The 22,006-nt window shown below is 42.3% G+C and overlaps 1 protein-coding gene across 4 annotated transcripts in view; it reads left to right on the plus strand.

Annotated features, from left to right (window-relative positions):
* The window catches only part of nfrkb (nuclear factor related to kappaB binding protein), a 157,234-nt gene that overhangs the window by 1,704 nt on the left and 133,524 nt on the right, over window positions 1–22,006 (plus strand). For all 4 annotated transcript variants that reach the window (XM_060846928.1, XM_060846930.1, XM_060846929.1 and 1 more), the window contains exons 2-4: window positions 9,012–9,161; window positions 18,583–18,784; window positions 19,078–19,205. In XM_060846928.1, coding sequence (XP_060702911.1) covers window positions 9,027–9,161; window positions 18,583–18,784; window positions 19,078–19,205 — 465 coding nt within the window. In that variant the 5' untranslated portion in view covers window positions 9,012–9,026. The remainder of the gene's footprint in view (window positions 1–9,011; window positions 9,162–18,582; window positions 18,785–19,077; window positions 19,206–22,006) is intronic.

A 22,006-nucleotide genomic window follows, 5' to 3' on the forward strand; every position in this document is an offset into this window, starting at 1 on the left:
AGTGCTGAAGAAATTTACAAGTATGTTGCCTCGTCCATTAATTTATCACTCAATGGTCTGAATTATAGGGAAATGTTGGACAAGTTAGGACATTTTTCTTTTGAGTGTGGGAGACTGAGGGGAGACCTTATAAAGGTTATAAGATCAGGAGAGGCATTGATAGGGTGAACGCACTCAGTCTTTTTCTCATGTTTGGGGAATCAAGGACGAGAAGGCATCAGTTTAAGGTTAGAGGCTCAGTAGTTAGCATTGCTGCCTCACAGTGCCAGGGACTCAGGTTCGATTCCAGCATCTGATGACTGTCTGTGTGGAGTTTGCTCTTTCTCCGTGGGATACCTCTGGGTGCTCTGGTTTCCTCCCACAATCTAAAGATGTGCAGTTAGGTGAATTGACCATGCTAAATTGCCCATCGTGTTCAAAGAGTAGGTTAGGTGCATTAGTCAGGGGTAAATGTAGAGTAATAGGGTAGGGTAGTGTATCTGGGAAGGTTACTCTTTGTAGGGTCGGTGTGGACTTGGGCCAAATGGCCTGTTTCCACACTCTAGGGATTCTGTGATTCAAAAGGGAACCTGAGGGACAATATTTTTATACAGCGAGCAGTACGCATATAGAATGAGCTGCCAGTGGAAGTGGTTGGCGGAGGTACATTAATAACATTTAAAAGCCATTTGGATAAATACATGGATAGGTAAGGATTAGAAGGACATGGACTAAGTGCAGGGAAATGGGGTTAGTGTGGACGGACATTTTGGTCGGCATGGACTAGTTTGAACCAAAGGGTCTGTCTCCGTGCTGTAGGACTCCATGACTCTCTTACTCTATCCGACTTATGAACTGTAGCTGTAATGCTATATTCTGCATTCTGTTGTATTATTCTGATATACTTATGGAAGGTATGATTTGTCTGGTTAGCATGCAAAACAATACTTTTTGCTGTATCTTGGTACATGTGACGATAATAACGAATCAAATCAAAAGCAAACATGGTACCTAGGGATGGGCGACAACTGCTATCCTTACAGTGATGCCAGAATCCCACACAAGAATTAAAAAGAAACCCGGCACGGTGGCACAGTGATTAGCACTGCTGCCTACAGCACCAGAGACCCGGGTTCAATTCCTGACTCAGGCAACTATCTGTGTGGAGTTTGCACATTCTCTCCGTGCCTGCATAGGTTTCCTCCGGGTCCTCCAGTTTCCTCCCACAGTCCAAAAATGTGCAGGTCAGGTGAATTGGCCATGGGAAATTGCCCATAGTGTTAGGTGAAGGGGTAAATGTAGCGGAATGGATCTGGATGGGTTGCTCTTCGGAGGGTTGGTGTGGACTTGTTGGGCCGAAGGGCCTGTTTCCACACTGTAAGTAATCTAATCTAATCTAAAATTTCTTTCAAGTTATTAATATGTGTCTCTTAGTGATGAGCTATTCAAATTACAGAGTGGTAAAGTGATCCCAAGTCTGAAGAGACTCATTTGTCTGTTTTAGATCCAAGCTTCAGCCACCTCCAGGTGTGCTTAGTGTGTGGCAATGTCAGCGAGTTAGAAAGTATGTCAGTTCATGTCCTCTCCAGTGACTTCAGAATAAAAGCCTGGCTGGCACTTCACTAGTGTACCAAAGGAGTGTTCCATTGTAGGAAGTGAGAAACTAAAGACGTCTAGACAGAGACACGATTTGTTCTGCTACGTAGGTGTGAAAGATCCCTTGATATGTAGAACATGGACCAGTAGAGCACAGTGTAGGCCCTTTGACCCTTGATGTTGTGCCGACCTTTTATCCTACTCTAAGATCAATCTAACCTACATACCCTTCATTTTGCTATCATCCATATGCTTAAATATTCCTAATATATCTGAGTCTACTTACGCCGCTGACAGTGATTTCGTGCACCTGCCACTCTCTGTGAAAAAACCAACCTCCCCTCAACCTTCCTCCAATCACCTTAAAAACTATGCCCCCTCGTGATAGCCATTTCTGCCCTGTGAAAAAGTTTCTGGCTGTTCACTACATATGATTCTCATCATCTTGTACACCTCTGTCAAGTCATCTCTGATCCTTCTTCACTCCAGTGAGAAAAGCCCTTGCTCTCTCAACCTTCCTTCATAAAACATTCTCTCCAGTTCAGGCAGCATCCTGGTAAATCTCCTCTGCACCCTCTCTAAAGCTTCCACATCTTTCCTATAATGAGGCGACCAGAAGTGAACACTGTATTCCAAGTGTGGTCTAACCAGGGCTCCATAGAGCTGCGGCATAACCTCGTGGCTCTTAAACTCAATCTTCCTGCTAATGAATGCCAAGACACCATATGATTCTTTACAACTCTATCAACTTGGGTGGCAATTTTGAGGGATCTATGGACATGGACCCCAAGATCCCTCCTTTCTTCCACACAACCAAGAATCCTGCCTTTAACCCTGTATTCTGCATTCAAATTTGACCTTTTAAAATTAACCACTTCACACTTTTCAAGGTTGAACTCCATCTGCCACTTATCAGCTCAGTTCTGCATCCTGTCAATGTGCTGTTGCAACCTCCAACAGCCCTCCATGTTATCCACCATTCCACCAAACTTCGTGTCATCAACAAACTTACTAAGCCACCCTTCCACTTCCTCATTCAAATCATGTGTACAAGTCACAAAGAGCAGATCCCAGAACAGATTCCTGTGGACCACCACTGCTCACCGAGCTCCAAGCTGAATACTTTCCTTCTACTACCATCCTCTGTCATCTATGGGCCAGTCAACTCTCTATCCAGACAGCCAAATTTCCTTGTATCCCATGTCTCCTTACTTTCTGAATGAGCCTACCATGGGGAATCTTATCAAACATCTTGCTAAAATCCATGTACACCACATCTACTGCTCTACCTTCATCACTATATTTTGTCACATCCTCAAAGAATTCAATAAAACTTGTGAGCATGACATGCCCCTCTCAAAGCCAGGCTGACTATCTCTAAAGAAACTACAGTTTTCCAAATAATCATAAACTCTGTGTCTCAGAATCCTCTCCATTAACTTTCCCACCACAAATGTAAGACTGACTTGTCTGTAATTCCCAGGATTATTCTATATTCCCTTTCTTGAACAAGGGAATAACATTTGCCACCCTGCAATCATCTGGCAATACATTGCACAAAGACCAGGGATTTTTTTTACTAGTCTCCTGGCCAATAATTATTTCTCAAACAACATTACTGACATCAAAACAATAGCTCATCATTTATCATATTGCTGATTCTCTGCAATTTCTTTGTCCATTCAAGAGACATGTTGCTGAATATTTTGAATTGCATTCATCAACACACATGAAAAAATACCAACATTTCAAATGGAACATTAATTTATTTGCATGAGAAATGGAGTGCAGATTCATTGACAAGTGAACTCTGATTAGTGTGCCATTACCAAGAATACAACTGAGTGTCTATCTCAGTATTTCAGAGCACACCTGAATCAGCCACGTCACTGTGGATCTGAAATCAGCTATCAGGTAAACCAGGTGAAGAATTCAGGTTTCTTTCCAAATGAGAACCAGTTTCAACAATCTGCTTCTTGTGTTTTAATTTAGATTATCTAAATCTTCCAGATAGTGTGATGGGAATTGAACTCATTGCTTCAGATAGTTTATCTAGGCCCCTGGATGTATTAGTCCAGTATTCAAATCTATGTGCTACTGTATCCTTGCTACAGAGTTTTCTGCAAAACAGAAAGGACTAAACTTCAAGAAAGCTCAATTGACTGTGAAGCTCTGTCCAGGAATGAATGGCACCATACAACTTCAACACGGGGTCGAGAGTGTGGTGCTGGAAAAGCACAGCAGGTCAGGCAGCATCCAAGGAGCAGGAGAATCAACATTTCGGGCTAAGCCCTGCCTGATGAAGAGCTTATGCCCGAAACGTCGATTCTCCTGCTTCTCGGATGCTGCTTGACCTGCTGTGCATTTCCAGCACCACACTCCCGACTGATCTCCAGCATCTGCAGTCCTCACTTTCTCTAACTTCAACATGGGGTTGGATTAATTCGCTCTGTTTGCAATACAGAGTGTTGCCAACAGTGAAGCTTAATTGTCCCTTAGTTTAAGCTACCACCAGTCATCTCTCTAATGAGGGGACAGCCCCATGGTCCCATAGGACTGTGGCAACTTTACCTTTTATAATATCAATTCCTTTTGGAATTGCTACATTTCTGGAAGTTCTGTAACCTCACTGTTCACCTATTCATGTGAATCTCCCATGTGGTATTATCTGGGAAGTTCCTGGTTGCAGCATCATTGGTCACAATGTAGAAAACATTGGGGTTCGACATGAGATTATAGCTCTCACTTCCTGCAGTGGAATACTCCTTTGGTACACCAGTGAAGTGCCAGCCAGATTTTTATTCTGAAATCTCTGGAGAGGATATGAACTGACATATTTTCAACTCATTGACATTGCAATGCATGATGCTAGAGAGTGGGACAAATCAGCAGGCCCCTGAGTCTCAACCTTGTCTTATGCTCTGTTGGCAATGAAACAGAACCCAGTCTTTAACACAAGAAATAGGAATTGGAGAATACCATTTAGCCCATCAAGTATGTTCTACCTTTGAATATGACTATTGTTGTTTGAATATGACTTCAGCTGCAATTTCCCATTTGCTCCATATTTCCCTTGATTTGCCGAGTGATCAGAAATCTGTTGATCTCAGCCTGAAAGTGCAGTTCACAAAAGACTTGCCACAGCCCTAAGGTAGATGATTCCAAAGATTCACTGCACTGTGGGTAGGTAAACCTCTTATCTTAGTCCTAAATGATTGGCCTCTTCTCCAGAAACTGTATGTTTGCGTCCTCGGTTCTCCAGCCAAGGGAAACAACATCCCAGAACTCACCTTGTCAAATTCTTTCATCATCGTGCAGGAAACCAACCCTTGTTCTTCTAAACTCATTGCACTTGTACAAAGTTAGAACTAGGCACCATGTTATTGTGTTTTGGACCAGATCAAGCCTCCTCAAAATATATCAGGAAGGTAGCCTAAACCCTAACTTTTCTATTTTATTGGAGACAGGTGTAAAGCACTGTTTTCCAGATATCATTTGGTTGAAACAACACTAGGCTTGAAGCAAAACATGATTCATTCTTCAAAGTTTGGAAGAAGATTTGTAGCTCGGGTGCTCGTTGTTGTGGTTCTGTTCGCTGAGATGGGAATTTGTGTTGCATACGTTTCGTCCTCTGTCTAGGTGACATCCTCAGTGCTTGGGAGCCTCCTGTGAAGCGCTTCTGTGATGTTTTCTCCGGCATTTATAGTGATTTGTATCAGCCACTTCCGGTTGTCAGTTCCATCTGTCCGCTGCAGTGGCCAGTATATTGGGTCCAGGTCGATGTGCTTATTGATTGAATCTGTGGATGAGTGCCATGCCCGTAGGAATTCCCTGGCTGTTTTCTGTTTGGCTTGAATTCTTGGAATTCTTGGACATCATCAGAAATATACACAAAGACTAGGAAGAAACTTTGGTCTCATTCGATGTAACGGCACTGTTCACCTCTATCGACAAAACCCGAGCCAGAGAAACAATAGCCAACCTGCTGGACATACAGAACAGACAACAAGATGGGGAACCTATCAACAAAGACGGCATACTCAAACTACCGGACCTGTGCCTCACAACACATTTCACATTCAACAACCAAATATATGAACAAATCAACGGAACACCCATAGGCTCACCCATCTCTGGATTCAATAGAGAGGAAGAAAAGGACAATCAACTTCCATTCCTAGACGTGATGGTACAGAGAACACCGAATGGAGAATTCACCACAAAGGTATACAGGAAAGCCACACACACAGACCAAGTCCTAAACTATGAAAGCAATCACCCCAACACACACAAAAGAAGTTGCATCAAGACACTGTTCAAAAGGGCCACAAAACACATTGCAGTACACCAGAACTGCAAAAAGAGGAAGAAGAACACCTATACAATGTATTCGCCAAAAATGGATACCCGTGCAATTTCATCAACAGATGCCAACGGGAAAGACAACAGAACGAGGACATGTCACAACCCAAAGGACTAACCACACTACCATACATCAAAAACATTTCTGAACTGACAGCCAGACTACTGCGACCACTAGGACTCATAACAGCACACAAACCAACAACCACTCTCAGACAACAACTCACCAGGACAAAGGACCCGACACCCAGCAAGAGCAAGACCAATGTAGTGTACAAAATCCCATGCAAGGACTGCACAAAACACTACATAGGACATACAGGAAGACAGCTAACGATCCGCATCCATGAACACTAACTAGCCACAAAACGACATGACCAGCTATCCTTAGTAGCCATACACTCAGATGACAAGCAACATGAGTTTGACTGGGACAACACTACTATTATAGGACAAGCCAAACAGAAAACAGCCAGGGAATTCCTAGAGACATGGCACTCATCCACAGATTCAATCAATAAGCACATCGACCTGGACCCAATATACCGGCCACTGCAGCAGACAGCTGGAACTGGCAACCGGAAGCGGCAGATACAAATCACTATAAATGCCGGAGGAAACATCACAGAAGCGCTTCACAGGAGACTCCCAGGCACTGAAGATGTCACCTAGACAGGGGACGAAATGTTTGCAACACAAATTCCCAGCTCGGCGAACAGAACCACAACAACATGCTTCGTTCTTGCAATACAGTTAAAATACAAACAAAAGAGAAAAATTGGCATCACTTTAACTCCCTTCAAACACTTAATACTTTCAAGAATGGTTCCAGGGATGAAAAACTGCAGCTATTCCAGGAGTTGTGACTGTTCTTCCTTGAGAGAAGAAGACTGACGGGCGGTCTGATCAAGGTGTTCAAAATCATGAGTGGGTTGGTTTGAGGATAGAAAGAAGCTGTTTCTGCCTGTAAATGAAACAAGAACTAGAGCACATAGATTTAAAGTGATATGCAAACAAAATAAGGGTGACATAATTAGGGTATAGAATGAACTGCCTGGAAATGTGATAGAGGCAGGTTTAATTAAGGCATTCAAAATGCTGTTGGATGGTTATTTGGATGATAATGGTGCACAGGAATATGGGGAAAAAGTAGAGATTGACATTAGACAATAGAACTGGTTCAGGCATGATAGGCCAAATGGCCTCTTTTTGCATTATAATAATTCTGATTCTAAATTATAGGAAATATAGACCTGACTTGCTCAGCCTGCCATCATGTAATGGCCCTCTCGTCCTAGAGACAAATCTAGTGAACCCTTGTTGTATTGCTTCCAATGTATATCCCATTCTGAGATATAGATATCAAAACTGCATGTGGTATTCCAAGTATTTCAAGCCCTAGACTCCCCTTCTCTAAAAGCAATGTTGACTGTACTTATGTGCAAATTTTGTTTTCCTTACAAAACTACACCTAAGTTTCCCTGAATATCAACATTTAAAAGTTCAACGGCCTTTTAAAAATAATTTTTCTTGTTTCTACAATTAATGAATAACTTCATATTTCTCCGTATTCCCCCATTACCTTGTCCACTCATTTGACCTATTTGTTTGCATCCTCATTGTGTCCTCACAGATTACCTTCCCATAAGCTTTGTATCAGCAAACCTAGATACTTTGCTAATTGTCTTTTCATAAAAATCAGTAATTATAGATCAATAAACTATCTGAGTTAGGAAATGAAAGAAGAGCTGATTTGATTTATTATTGTAACGTATATCTAAGTACAGTGAAAAGTTTTGTTTTGCGTGCAGTACAGGCAGATCATTCTCCACAACCACCTGAGGAAGGAGCAGTGCTCCGAAAGCTACTGCTTCCAAAGAAACCTGTTGGACTATAATCTGGTGTTGTGTGATTTTAACTTTGTACAACCCAATACAACACCAGTGTCTCCAAATCATAGGCAGATCATAACATACAACGATCATAGGCTGATTGAACTAGGTGAGGAATACAAATTACGGCTGCAAAGAAGCTGTGCAAAAAGCAAGATTAACATTAAATTTTAAATTTGAGAAGTCTATTTAGAAGTTTGATTACAGCACGGGAGAAACTGTTCTTGTGCCTGTTTAAGTTTTTGTATCTTCTGCCTGATGGAAGAGATTATAACTGGGGTGGGAGGGTTCTTTGATGATGTTGGCTGCTGTTCCATGGCAACAAGAAGTGTAGATGCAGTCAGTCGACAAAAGGTTGGCTTGCGTGATGGTCTGGGATGTGTTCACAACCTTCTGTAGTTTCTTATGTTCCTAGGCAGAGCAGTTGCTTTGCCAAGCCATAATGCATCCAGATAGAATGCTTTCTGTGGTCCATTTGTAAACGTTGGTGAGGGTCCTTATGGACATGCTGAATTTCCTTAGCATCCTGAGGATGAAGTGATATTGTTGTCCTTTCTTGACTGTTGCATCAATGTGAGTGGTCCAGGACGGATTAATGGTGTTCGTCAATCCTAGAAATTTGATGCTGTCAACCATCTCCACCTCATCTCCATTGGTGTAGATAGGGAGGTGCTCTCCTCCTTGCTCACTGAAGTTGATGTGTTTTGCTGACATTGAGGAAGAGATAGCTATCTTTGCATCACATCACCAAGTATTTTATTTCTTTCCTGTATTCTGTCATGTTATTGTTTGATATCTGGCCCACAAGAATAGTGCCATCAGCAAACTTGTCAATGGAGTTCGGCCACATGATGAAATTTGGCCACACAGTCATAGGTATACGGGGAGTACAGTAAGCGGGAAAGTTACACTTCCTTGCAGGGACCAGGTGTTGAGGATTGTTGTGGAGGAGGTGCTGTTGCCTGTCTTCACTGAGTGTGGTCTGGGTCAGAAGAACGAGGATCCATTTGCATAGAGCAGAGCAGTGACCTAGGTCTTGGAGTTTGAAGATTAGTTTGGTTGGGGGTTTGGGATCCTGGAGAAAATGCCTTTATGTTAACAGTGGTGAATCTTTAAGATGCTTTCTCTTCTGTACTAATCTGACTCTTAATGTTTCTGCTTCCTTGCCCCATGTTTCCTTAGGTTGAATAAATTGGAATGGACTGTCTGGATAATATGCTGACAGACCCTTTGGAACTGGGTTCAGCTGCTGAGGTCAATGGTGCTGGCATCATGGAGGCGTGTTTACTTGGTGGAACCAGAGTCAGTCTTCCAGAGGATCTACTGGAGGATGTGAGTATTGTAGTACTTAGCCTTGGGGCACATATCTTTGAATAATAATAACCTTTTAAACTCTGTGCAAAGCTTTACATTGCATGATACCCTTTTTCTGGGACTCCTTATATTTTTTTTCATATATGCACTTCCTTTTTGTCACAAAGTCCAGCAGTTGATGACTTGCATTCCATTAACCTAATATAAAAAAGTGTCCTTTCCTCTTAACTTTTGATTTGAAACCTTTTCTCATTACATTTACATTAGACCACAAGGAACGAATATTTACAGAACATTGAAATTAACTTCAGAATCTCAACTTAAATATTTGACAAATCGAATCCCATATCCATTGCCTCTAAAAGAACTGGTGTTTCAGCAATTGGAGAAGTTTTAAATTAAAGAAAAATGTTGTTAGCTTTCAAAGCTAAAGTGCAACACATTGCATCATCATTTATCAGAAATGTTCTGAAAGCAGGTGCACTCAGACACCCATCAGGAGAAGATAAGCTTGTGAGAAATAAAAGTTACTCACTCCATGTTCTTTCAGTCAACTAAGGGTAGGAACTTAAGTCGAGTTTTTTTATGCTTTAATGTCATAGTCAGAGAGTCACACAACACAGAAACAGGACTTTGGCTCACCCAACAAACACCAAACCACACTAACCTCATTTACCTGCACTTGGGTCCAATTTAAATGGTCACCCCAGTGCTTCTCAAATGTTGTGAGTGTTTGCTTCTACCACCTTCTCAGGTGGCGTGTTTTGTATTTCAACCATTATCTGGGTGAAAAAGCATTTCCTCAGATCTCTTCTAAGACACTTACTCCTCACCTTAAACTTATTGCTTCTGGTCTCTGGTCTGCAAAGGGGAAAAGATTCCCACAATCTGCCCTTCTATAATTTCGTATCCCTCAATTAAATCCCCCCTCAGCCTCTCCTGCTACAGGGAAAACAAACCCAGCCTATCCAATCTCTCACCATAACTGATACTTGTTTATCCAGGAAGCATCCTGCCGAAACTGTTATGCGCCCTATCCAGTGCAGTAGCCTGAACTGCACAGTGTTCCATCTGTAGCCTAACCAATGTATCCTCAAAACATTCTCAACTTTGTGAAGCGTCATCACACTAATTAAGTCCAACACATCAAAACTAACCTCTCCCATTCCCTATTGTTAGCCACTAACAGCCTCTGTTAACAGCTGTTCACTCTCCTGGCTAGATTGTTATCCACTCCTTTGTGTGTCCAACAGTTCTCTCCCTGGACTCTATCACCACCTTTCGTTTACTCCTTACCTCCTCCCCCCACGCCAACACTTTCCTACTTCTGCAGAAGGATCTCTGAACTCTGATTTCACAGATGTTCCAGAGCTGCTGAATTTTTCCCACAACTTCTGTTTTTATTTAAAATCAACCTCTCACTCAGTCTGACTACCCAATCAGATTCATCAATAGGTCTGTTTCTTCTTTCAATCTAATATCATTGTTCTATGATGACCTGAGTAGGGTGGGTTGATTTTAAGGAGGACAAAGTGATGACTGCAGATACTGGAGATCAGAGTCGAGAGTGTGGTACTGGAAAAGAACAGCAGGTCAAGCAGCATCCAAGAAGCAGGAGAATCGACAATTCAGGCATAAGGCCTTCATCAGGAATGATGCTTCTGAGCTAAAGGGGTAGAGAGGTAAATGGGATGGGGGTGGTGCTGGGAGGAAGATAGCTGAGAGTGTATTAGGTAGATGAAAGTAGGGGTAATGGTGATAGGTCAGAGAGGAGGGTGGAGCGGATAGGTGGGAAGATGAACGCGTAGGACAGGTCACGAGGGTGGTTTCGAGTTAGAAGGTTGGATCTGGGATAAGGTGGGGTTAGGGGAAATGAAGAGACTGGTGAAGTCCAAATTAATCCCATGTGGTTGGAGGGTCCCAAGGTGGAAGTTGAGGCGTTCCTCCTCCAGGCATTGGTTGGTTGGAACTTGGCGAAGGAGGAAGCCCAGCACCTACGTGTCCTTGGTGGAGTGGGAGGGGGAGTGGGAGTTAAAAGTATTCGGCTACGGGACTGTGGGATTGCTTCGTGTGTGTGCCCCAGAGATGTGCTCTGAAGTGCTCTACAAGTAGGCGTCCTGTCTCTCCAGTGTAGAGGAGACTGCATCAGGAGCAATGGATATAGTAAATGATGTGTGGAAGTGGAATGTATGATGGATGTGCAAGACTCTATTGGGACCTTGGACAGAGGTGAGGCGGGAGGTGTGGGTTCAGGTTTTGCAGTTTTTGCAGTGGCAGGGGATGGTGCCAGGTTTGGTGGGGGGCTGTGAACCTGACAAGAGAGTCACGGAGGGAATGGTCTTTATGGAATGCAAATAGGGGTGAGGAAGGAAATATTTCTCTGGTGGTGGAGTCCTTTCACAGGAGCCCAATGGCTAGTGGGCTAGAAGGTGAGGACTAAGGCGAATCTGTTTTTGTTGCGGTTGGAGGGGTGGTGTTTGAAAGCAGAGGTGCAGGAAGTGGATGAGACTCGCTGGAGGGCATCATTGACTATGTGGGAGGGGAAATTGTGTTCTTTGAAGAAGGAGGCCATCTGGTGTGTTCTGTGGTGGAACTGGTTCTCCTGGAAACAGATGCGATGGAGATGGAGGAATTGGGAATAAGGGGTAGTGTTTTTAAAGGAGGCAGGGTGGGAGGAGGTGTAGTCCAGGTAGCTGTGGGAGTCTGTGGGTTTGTAGAAGATGCCCGTGTTGATTTTAAGTTATATTAGATCCACTCTGCAAAATATTTCAACCGTCCTATTGGATTTGAAAGCTCCACAGAACTTAATCTAAATTCCAAATTTTTCTTTAATGACATGAATGATACATTTCTCAGATTCTATACAAGAAATCATCAACATATCTAATGATGCCTGAAAGCCTTCCTCTGTGCCATTAATAAATCATTGGGGAAATCTGCTTGCAGTTGTTTTCAACAAAACTGATCTCAGCTAAATATGCCACGCCCTGGACACATTATCCAATTTTTTTGAGTTTCCATAATTTTATTCTGCATCTGCTGCCTTTGGCCAATTTCAGAAACACTTTACTCCTGCATCCTGCAGAATAATATCATCCTACAGAATACCAGTTTTTGTGTCGGTTGACTTATACTGCCATGAATGTGGCCAAAAGAGCTAAAATTTATGATTACTTTGCCATCTGAAAGTGCTCAATCTAGCATTCATATCACCCAAATATTCCTTTGCAAGCTCCTCGTGACTAACGTTGCTGTAGCCTTAAATAGAAATAGCTAGAGAAACTCAGCAGGTCTAACACCATCTGTGGAGAGAAAGCTGAGTCAGCATTTCAAGTGGAGTGATGCTTCTTCAGAACAGATGGTAGCTAGGAATAGGTTGGTATATTTACAGAAACAGATTGGATGAGAATTTAGGAAGTATGGTTACTATATTTGCATATGACACCAAAATTGGTGGTATATTAGACAATGAAGAAGATAATCTAAGATTACAAAGAGACCATGATCAATTAGGTCAGTGGAGCGAGGATTGGCAGTGTTTAATTTGGATAAATGTGAGATGTTGCATTTTGGTAAAATAAAACGGGCAAGTCTTATAGTAGGGCCCTGGGAAGTGTTGTCGAACAGCAAAACCTAGAGGTTCAGTTACATAGTTCTTTCAAAGTTGCCTAACAGGTAAACAGAGTAGTTAAGAAGGCATTTGGTATGTTTGCCTTCATTGCTTGGACCATTGAGTATCGGAGTTTGGACGTCGTGTTGCAGTTGTAATGTATGTTGGTGAGACCACTGTTAGAGTACTGTCTACAGTTCTGGTCGCCTTGCTATAAGAAGGATGTTATTAAATTGGAGAGGGTGCAGAAAAGATTTACTAGGATTGGAGTGTATGAGCTATAAGGAGATGCTGAATAGGCTGGGACTTTTTTTTTCCACTGGACTGTAGTAGTTTGAGGGATGATCTTTATAGAGGTTTATAAAATCATGAGGTGCACAGATAAGATGAATAGCAAAGGTCTTTTCTCTCGGGTAGGGGAGTTCAAAACTAGAGGGCATAATTTTAAGGTGAGTGGGCAAAGATTTAAAAGAAACCTGAGGGGCAACATTTTCACACAGTGGGTGGTTCTTCTATGGAATGAACTGTCAGAGGGGGTGATAGATGTGGGTACAACATCTAAAAGACGTTTGGACAGGTTTAGGGCGATATGGGCTCAATGCCCATAACAGTCCAAACAGAACTAGTTTAGTTTGGGAAACTTGTTTCCATGCTCTTTACCTGTACTGCAGGAATTATAGCATCTCATTTTCCACTTGAGCACTTGACAGCCTTCAGGGCTCAATATTGAGTTCAATAATTTTAGGGCATGAACATATTCTTCCATGTCCTCGCTCAACCCCTCTGACCCCCACAAAGAGGATGAGAGAAAGGCAGAAATAAAGGTTTTCAGTTCACAGGCCCAGGATGCACTTGCAATTGCAGCTTTGGTTGAGCTGCCATTTATTACAATCAGTACTGTTGTCAGGCAGAGTGTCTTTCACTGAAAGGGTCTGTACCATTCAGTCTTAAAGTATCTCCCTCACTGCCTGAAAAAACAATATTGTCTAGTGATCTACAAAAGTACACCTATCCTACTGGTTTTTCCAAGATACAAAACTCTCCTGATATTTCAATTCCCAGGCAGCCCAGCTTGCATTTCAGGTTATTGTCCTAAGAAGGAAAAATATGTGATTCCTTATAAACACCACTCCTGCTTTCCTCCTTTGGGCAGCCTCCATCAAATGGTACTTCATTTCCATCTCATTAACTGTTATGGGCTTTCTTGGGTCTCATGGATCCATTATTGCTTTTCCAGTTTTGTTTTCTGCTCACATAGCCGGAATTGTAAAATGTGCTTTCATTACCATTCCGTCTTTAATCCTTCCTTAAGTTGATGCAAGGTCCAGTATCAGGGAAATTTTGAAATCTTACAGCCAGTGAAACCTCTATTTATGTCAGTGTGAAATGTTGCGTTTGTTCCACAAACATTGAAGGTAATGAATGGTGTCCCAAGCATTTCTCAATACAGCAGACTTCATCAGATTCATAGAATCCCTAAAGTGCGGATAGAGGCCCATCGATTCTGCACCAACACCCCAAAGATCATCTCAACCAAACTCACTTCCCCACCCAATCCCTGTAACCCTGCATTAATCATGACTAATTGACATAGTCGACACATTCCTGGGGAATTTAGGCAATTTAGCATGGCTGATCCACCTAAACGGCACATCTTTGGACTGTGGAAGGAAACCAGAGTACCTGGAGGAAACCCTCACAGACTTTGGAGAACGTACAAACTCCACTTAGACAGTTGCCTGAGGCTGGAGTTGTGCTCGGGTCCCTGGCGTGTGAGGCATCAGTGCTAACCGTTGTGCTACCCAGATTCAACATGGTCTCCTGCTCTGACAGTGAAACACCGGTTAGAACCAGTGATCAGTCCTTATAAATGGCCTAGAAAAGAAAGAAATCATGTGCCCAGAATAAGTGCTGGTGTCAGAAAACTGGAAACATGCATATGGCCTGAAATTGTCAAATTGTTCAATCTGAAAATGTGTTGCTGGAAAAGCACAGCAAGTCAGGCATTATCCAAGGAGTAGGAGAGTCGACGTTTCGGACATGAGCCCTTCTTCAGGAATGAGGAGAGTGTGCAAAGCAGGCTAAGATAAAAGGTAGGGAGGAGAGATTTGCGGGAGGAGCGCTGGAAATGCGATAGGTGGAAGGAGGTTAAGGTGAGGGTGATAGGCCGGAGTGGGGGTGGGGGCGGAGAGGTCGGGAAGAAGATTGCAGGTTAGGAAGGCGGTGCTGAGTTCGAGGGTTGGGACTGAGACAAGGTGGGGGGAGGGGAAATGAGGAAACTGGAGAAATCTGAGTTTATGCCTTGTGGTTGGAGGGTTCCTAGGCAGAAGATGAGGCACTCTTCCTCCAGCTGTCGTGTTGCTATGGTCTGGCGATGGAGGAGTCCTAGGACCTGCATGTCCTTGGTGGAGTGGGAGGGAGTTGAAGTGTTGAGCCACGGGGTGGTTGGGTTGGTTGGTCCGGGTGTCCCAGAGGTGTTCTCTGAAACGTTCCGCAAACATTCTCCAGCATCTGCAGTCCTCACTTTCTCCTAAATTGTTGAATCTGGAAGGCTGTAGATTTCCAAAGTGAAAGTAAGGTGCTTGTTATGCCTCAGTGGAACAGTGCAGGAGACTGTAGACATTGAAACAACAAAGTGAAATGACGAGCCATCGGAAGCTGGATAATTGTGCTTGTGGATTGAGCAGAGGTGTTCTACAAAGTGGCCACCCAATTTATGTTTGAGGAGATCACATTGTGAGCAGCAAATTCAGTAGTTTAAAATGAAAGATGTACACATAAATTGCTCCTCAAGGGAAAGTGAGGCTAAGGAGGTGAAAGAGCAGGTATTACGTTTTGTGTATTTGTGTGGGAAAGGGACAGTTTGTTGGGATCATTGAGGAATGAACCCCAGAATATCAGAGGGAATGGCCTCTTTGTGATATTAGGAGGAGAGAGGGGATGATTGAGGTGGAAACACACTCAGGGTGGTAGACTGATGGAAAATAATGTGGTCACTGCTAATGCCCACTGGCATTTTCTATGTTTCCAATTTCCTGCCTTGAACCATCTCCTCTTCTTGGCTATGCGTGTCTAATTTATCTACATCTCCATCTCCACCAGGATATTCTGAGGTTTTCTACATCTTTCCTAAATGGAGGCCCAAGCAATTCCCATCCACTCACTTTCTTACAACAAAAGATGTTTCTATGGCTACCCATTTGAGTCCTTGTAATGCCTGCTTTTGTGTAGGATATTTTGCACATTCCATGTTTTGATCCAATTCTCGTCTCATCCCTTAAATATAATCTGAACATTGATAATTCTATCAGAGCTGTGTCCTGCACTCAGTACGAATTGCTTCCAGCTACTACTTTTCCCCCAGTTTTAACTAGTCTCTCTCTTTCCCAATTCCCTTTCTTAAATTCTCTGTATCTGTTTCTGATGACCTTTTGATGTTCGTTAGAAGCTACTGATTCTCTCAGTTAGCTTGACTGCACTTCATGGCATCATGTAAAGGCTCTATTCCATTTTCTCAGTTCCTGTATCACATCCATTCTGATCATGCAGAATTTCATACCAGCAGTTCTGAGATATTGTCTTTCCTCCTGAGACGATTCTTGCCATCATGGTTGACAGGACCCTTGACTGTGTCTACCAGATTTCTTGCACTTTGGTTCTCACCCTTCCCTTCTAGAACCATGATAAGGCTTTCTTTATCCTCGCCAGCCTCCATACTCAACACAACATTTCTGCCACTTCCAGTGTGATAGTTTTACCAACCACATCTTCCCATTCCCCACTCCTTTCATAGAACATAGAACATTACAGCGCAGTACAGTCCTTTCAGCCCTCGATGTTGTGCCAACTAGTCTGAACTGGCCATTTCTTTCAAGCTATCCTGGCCCATTGGAATGTAAACAAAACCCAGGAAGTTATATTTGCATTCTGCCATTTTCCACAATGATCAATGAACATTTAGTTTTCTGTCTGAAAATATTTCAGTTTCTGTTTTTCACCTTTAGACATCCATTCTCTGTCAGCTATGGTGTAATCAAGAAAACCAGTTGAAGGATGAAGCTGGAGCTGATCTTCACACAACTATTTATTTACAGAAATTGACATTACACTAATGTATTTTTTAACTTAATTGCTCATTTCTGTCAGTTATTTTTAATCAAACTCTGACTAATGCACATGCTGCATGCATTTGAACACAATTATGTACAGAAAACACCATTACTGACTGGTGAAGATCCCAAGATTTGAAAGAGGACTGGTGGCGATCTCCTAAGTGTTCTACATCACTGAAATAGATGATCTGTTCACTTATTTCATTTATTTTTGTGTGGCCTAGCTGTGTGCAAGATGATTGTCACATTTTTCCATTTTGTATCAATAACTACTTGTCAAGATTGCATTGTGAATCACTTTGTAGATGTAGTCCTTGTGGCTATAGGGTCAAGGGGTATGGGGGGAAGGCAGGATTAAGCTTGATGGTCAGCCATGATCATAATGACTCGATGGTTGAATGACTTACTCCTGCTTCTGTGGTTCTATGATGTTCTGAGATGAAAGATTCTGTATACAGTGGAACCTCAATTATCTAAAGGACATGGGTGGGCAGTATTTTGTTTGGTTAATTGAATTCTGGATAATTGAATGCTGGATAACATAGTTTAGCCAAGCATTGGAACCTTGCAATCTTGCTCGATAATCCGATATTCAGATAATCGAATGCCAGATAATTGAGGTTCCTCTGTATTTGGAAGATCACAATATCTTTTCATTTGAGCGGGGATTGGTTTTGCTTAGTTGACTGGGTGGCTGGTTTTCAGTGTAGAGTGGCTCCAAGAGTGTCGGTTCAGTTTCCATACTGGTTGGGGTTACCATGAAGGACTCTCCTTTTCAACCTCTCCCCTCGACTGAACTGTGGTGACCCTCCGATTAAACCATCACCAGTCACATTTCTCTCAAATGGAAAAAAACAGCCCTATGGTCTGATAGGACTATGGTGATTTATCCTTTATTATTTGACACAGTCTCCCAAAGTCAGGGCTGCCTCTCCTGCAGCTCATTAAATGATGTCAACTTCTTTTCAACCTTGTCATTCATTCCCTTCTCTTTGGAAATCTTTGTCTCTACTTTCCTCTGTTCATTGCCATGCTAAGCAATGAACTCATATTTTGAGTACAACTGTGATCAGATTCCTAAGCTGATATAAGAGGACAACCAGGAACTTTGTGCTAACTCAGTTGGAAGGCTAAATGAATAAATAGTTTGATTTCCTCATGGAGTGATTTAAAAATCATAAACAGATTGGTTCCCCAAGTCTCTACTACTTGAATGTTAAAAAGCCTAGATTGTGAATTTCCGATTTGCTGCTTTCATGTGAAAGCTGAGTGTCAACAGGGCATGGAGCATTCAGTAAGTTGGAGAGCAATAAACATGAAGTGATGTGGCATCACCAGTAACACTGGAACTCACAGTGTAAATAGCGTTTAAGGTTCTCATCCTTCACCTATTTTTAGCACTGAATCATTTCCCAGTTTCCAGTGGACACCTCCAGATGTATTTGCACATTATTGAGAATTGCTGATGTTGAAAACAGAAATGTATGGTGTTCCATTGGAGCGGGAGAGGATGGATAAGAGAACTTTAACCATCTTTTAAAAACTTCAGACATTCACAACTTTGACTCATCTGAAACTGGCATTCGGTGCAACAGTGAACATGTGCTCCATCTGACAGAAATTCACTGACAGTATTTCAAAGAAGCTGTTTTGCAGGAAAGCTGAAGGCATTTTTTACTTCCTGTATCGATTGTGATTGAAATCTTTGTCTTAACAGCCTGATATCTTCTTTGAGGTGGTGAGTCGCAGCACCTGGGATGAAGTTCTGTCTCAGTCCCAAAGGGATCACTTGAGGAAATTTCTTCCACAGTTCACTGAGAAAAACGTGGAGCAACAGGATGACATCATTACAGGCCTCTTCAATGGAGATAACTTCCGCTTTGGGAATCCTTTGTACATTGCGCAGAAGCTCTTTCGAGGTAAATCCCTGCATTTGTACACTTAGATAACAAAGTCATCCTGCTTTACTAAAGAATAAAAATGTATGGGTGAGGGTTTGGATCTTTGAAATTCTGTGCACCATACAATAATCATATGTTTTACATTGGTTTTATACAGGAGAGACTGAATGGGATAGACTTCACCGATAGGAATTTATGAAAGGGAATTTGAATTAGAAAAATAGGTTGTGCTTTATTGGGAAAGGAGGGCATTTTATTTGGTGGTTTGTTTGTACTAATGATATTGCTGGTGATTGTCTTCATGTCTGCAGATGGCTACTTTAACCCAGAGGTGGTCAAGTACAGAAAGCTGTGTATGAAGTCACAGTATAAGCGGTACCTGTACTCCCAGCAGCAATACTTCCACAAGCTACTAAAACAGATCCTTGTCTCCAGAAAGGTATGTGTGAAATTACAGGAGTCAGGTGTTGGGAGGAGAGGTGAGACTGCTTGTAAATTAGTTGGGATTCAAGGGATCAATTGTAAACTATGTAACACTTGAAATGGTGAAGAGTCCTGCCCGTAACATGCTTCATGGTAAACAAAGAAATAGTAATGCTGAAGCAGATGAAATGAAATGACCCCAGAATAATTGTGATGGCAACTTAGAGAACATATGGCTGGTTCATTGAATTGCTACTTGTACCCTGTTTTTGGTTTTGGGATGGGATGGTACCTAGCAAACATTTCTATCACTGTCAGTTGCCCCGTATCAGTGTATGGTTCTATGAAGTTAACTGAGTCTGCTGAGAGTTTTACTCCTAAACTTATCGAATCTCTGACTTTTGATTGTGTAGTTTTCTCTCAGGCCCGTCAGAACATAAAAATATTTTAACCCTCAGAGTTAAGTTATATTTACACATTGATAATTTTAAGTGTAGAGAGATTTAGTTAGGAGCAGAAGTAGACCATTTTGTTCTTTGTTGTTATTTAGTCCATCAAGTTTACTGCACCATTCAGTGAGATCATGGTTGACCTGATAATCCTCAATACCACTTTCCTATCTTTCCTCCAACTTTTGATTCCCTTACTGATTAAAAATCTGTCTGTTTCAGCCTTGAGTGTACTTAATGACTCAACCTCAACAGTCCTTTGCGGGTAACAATTCCACAGATTTATAACCCTTTGAGAGAAGAAGTTCCTCCTCATCTCTGCATCAAATGTGTGAACTCATTCTGAGATTCTGCCCTCTGGTCCTAGATTGTCCCACAAGAGAAAACCACCATTCTTCCCTTACCATATCAAAATCTCTTATATGATTCTTATGTGTCTTATAATCTTATAGATATTCTTCTATATCCCAATGACTGCAAACACAGTCTGCGCAATATTTCTTCATAAGACAGTCCTGCCATACGTGGGGCATAATATCATAGAGTCATAGAGCTGTACAGTCTGGAAGCAGACACTTTGCTCCAACTCTGCCATTGCCAGCCTGATATCCTAAATTAATCTAGTCCCATTTGCCAGCATTTGGCCCATATCCCTCCAAACCCTTTCTATTCATATACCCATCCAGGTGCCTCCACATCCTTTGGCAGCTCATACATGCACCACCCTCTGCATGAAAATGTTGCCCCTTAAGCCCCATTTAAATCTTTCCCATCTCACCTTAAACATATGCCCTCTAGTTATGGACACCCCCCAACCTGGGGAAAAGACCTTGTACATTCACCCTATCCATGCCCTTTATGATTTTACAAACCTCTATAAATCCCTTAGCCTCCACTGACTTAACCTTCTTCGCTGTTTACGACACCTTCAATTTTGGTGTCATCTGCAAACTTACTAGCTATACCTTACTAACCATCACATCCAAATCATTTATATAAATGATGAAAAGTAGTGGACCCAGCACTGATCGTTGTGGTGCATTTCACAGGCCTCCAATGCGAAAAGCAAACTTCCACCACCATCCTCTTCCTTATACCTTTGAACCAGTTATGTATCCAATGTATCCCATGTGATCTAACCTTGTTAAACAGTCTACTACGAGGAACCTTGTTGAACGTCTTAGTGAAGTCTATAAATCCACTGCTCTGCCGTCATCGATCTTCTTTGTTACTTCTTCTTCAAAAAAAATCAAGTTACTGAGACACAATTTCCCACGTGCAAAACCATGTTGACTATCCCTAATCAGTCCTTTCCTTTCCAAATACATGTAAATCCTGTCTCTCAGGATTCACTCCAACAATTCTAAAAAAAATTGCTCACCATCGATGTCTGGCTCACCAGCCTATAGTTCCCTGGCTTTTCTTTGCCATCTTTTTTTAAATAGTGTCATCACATTAACCAACCTCCAGTCTTCCGGCACCTCACCCGTGGCTATCGATGATACAAATATCGCAGAAAGCAGCCCAATCAATCACTTTCCTAGCTTCCCACAGAGTTTGAGGGTACACTTGATCAGGCCCAGGGATTCATCCACCTTTATGCATTTTTAAGATATTAAATTCCTCCTCCTATGTAATGTGGACATTTTTCAAGCTGTCGCTATCTATTCCTCCACACTCTGTATCTCCCATAGTGTTCTCTGTAGTAAACACTCATGCTAAATACTCGTTTAGTATCTCCCCCCATTTCCTGCAGCTCCACGTGTTGGCAGCCTTGCTGATGTTAAAAGCCCGATTCTGTCCCTTGTAACTCTTTTGTTCCTAATATACTTGTACAATCTCTTTGGATTCTCCTTAACCCTATTTGCCAAAGCTATCCCATGTCCCCTTTTTGCCGTTCTGATTTCCCTGTTAAGTATACTTCTACTGCCTTTATACTGTTCTAGGGATCTCTGCTGTCTATACCTGACATACGCTTCCTAGACGAGTGAACCTGGACTACCTCGAAAGTCATTGTATCTTCCCTTTTTTAGATAAAGTAACCAAAATTGTTAACAGTATCCCAGCTGTGCCTTGTAAAGTTTTAGCAAAACTTTTGTACTTTTGGATTCCATTCCTTTTGAAATAAAGGCCCACATACCATTTGCCTTCCCCAGTACCTGCTGAACTTGGATGTTAGTTTTTTTATGATTCATGGACGAGGGCAGCATGGTGGCACAAGTGGTTAGCACTGCTGCCTCACAGCGACAGGGTCCTGGGTTTGATCGCAGCCTTGGGCCACTGTCTGTGTGGAATTTGCATGCAGACAGTGGAGTTCTGTGTGGATTTTCTCTCAGGTGCTTCAGCTTCATTCTATTGTCCAAAGATG

The sequence above is a fragment of the Hemiscyllium ocellatum genome, chromosome 29 (genome assembly GCF_020745735.1).
Source record: "Hemiscyllium ocellatum isolate sHemOce1 chromosome 29, sHemOce1.pat.X.cur, whole genome shotgun sequence".
NCBI classification, from domain to species: Eukaryota; Metazoa; Chordata; class Chondrichthyes; order Orectolobiformes; family Hemiscylliidae; genus Hemiscyllium; species Hemiscyllium ocellatum.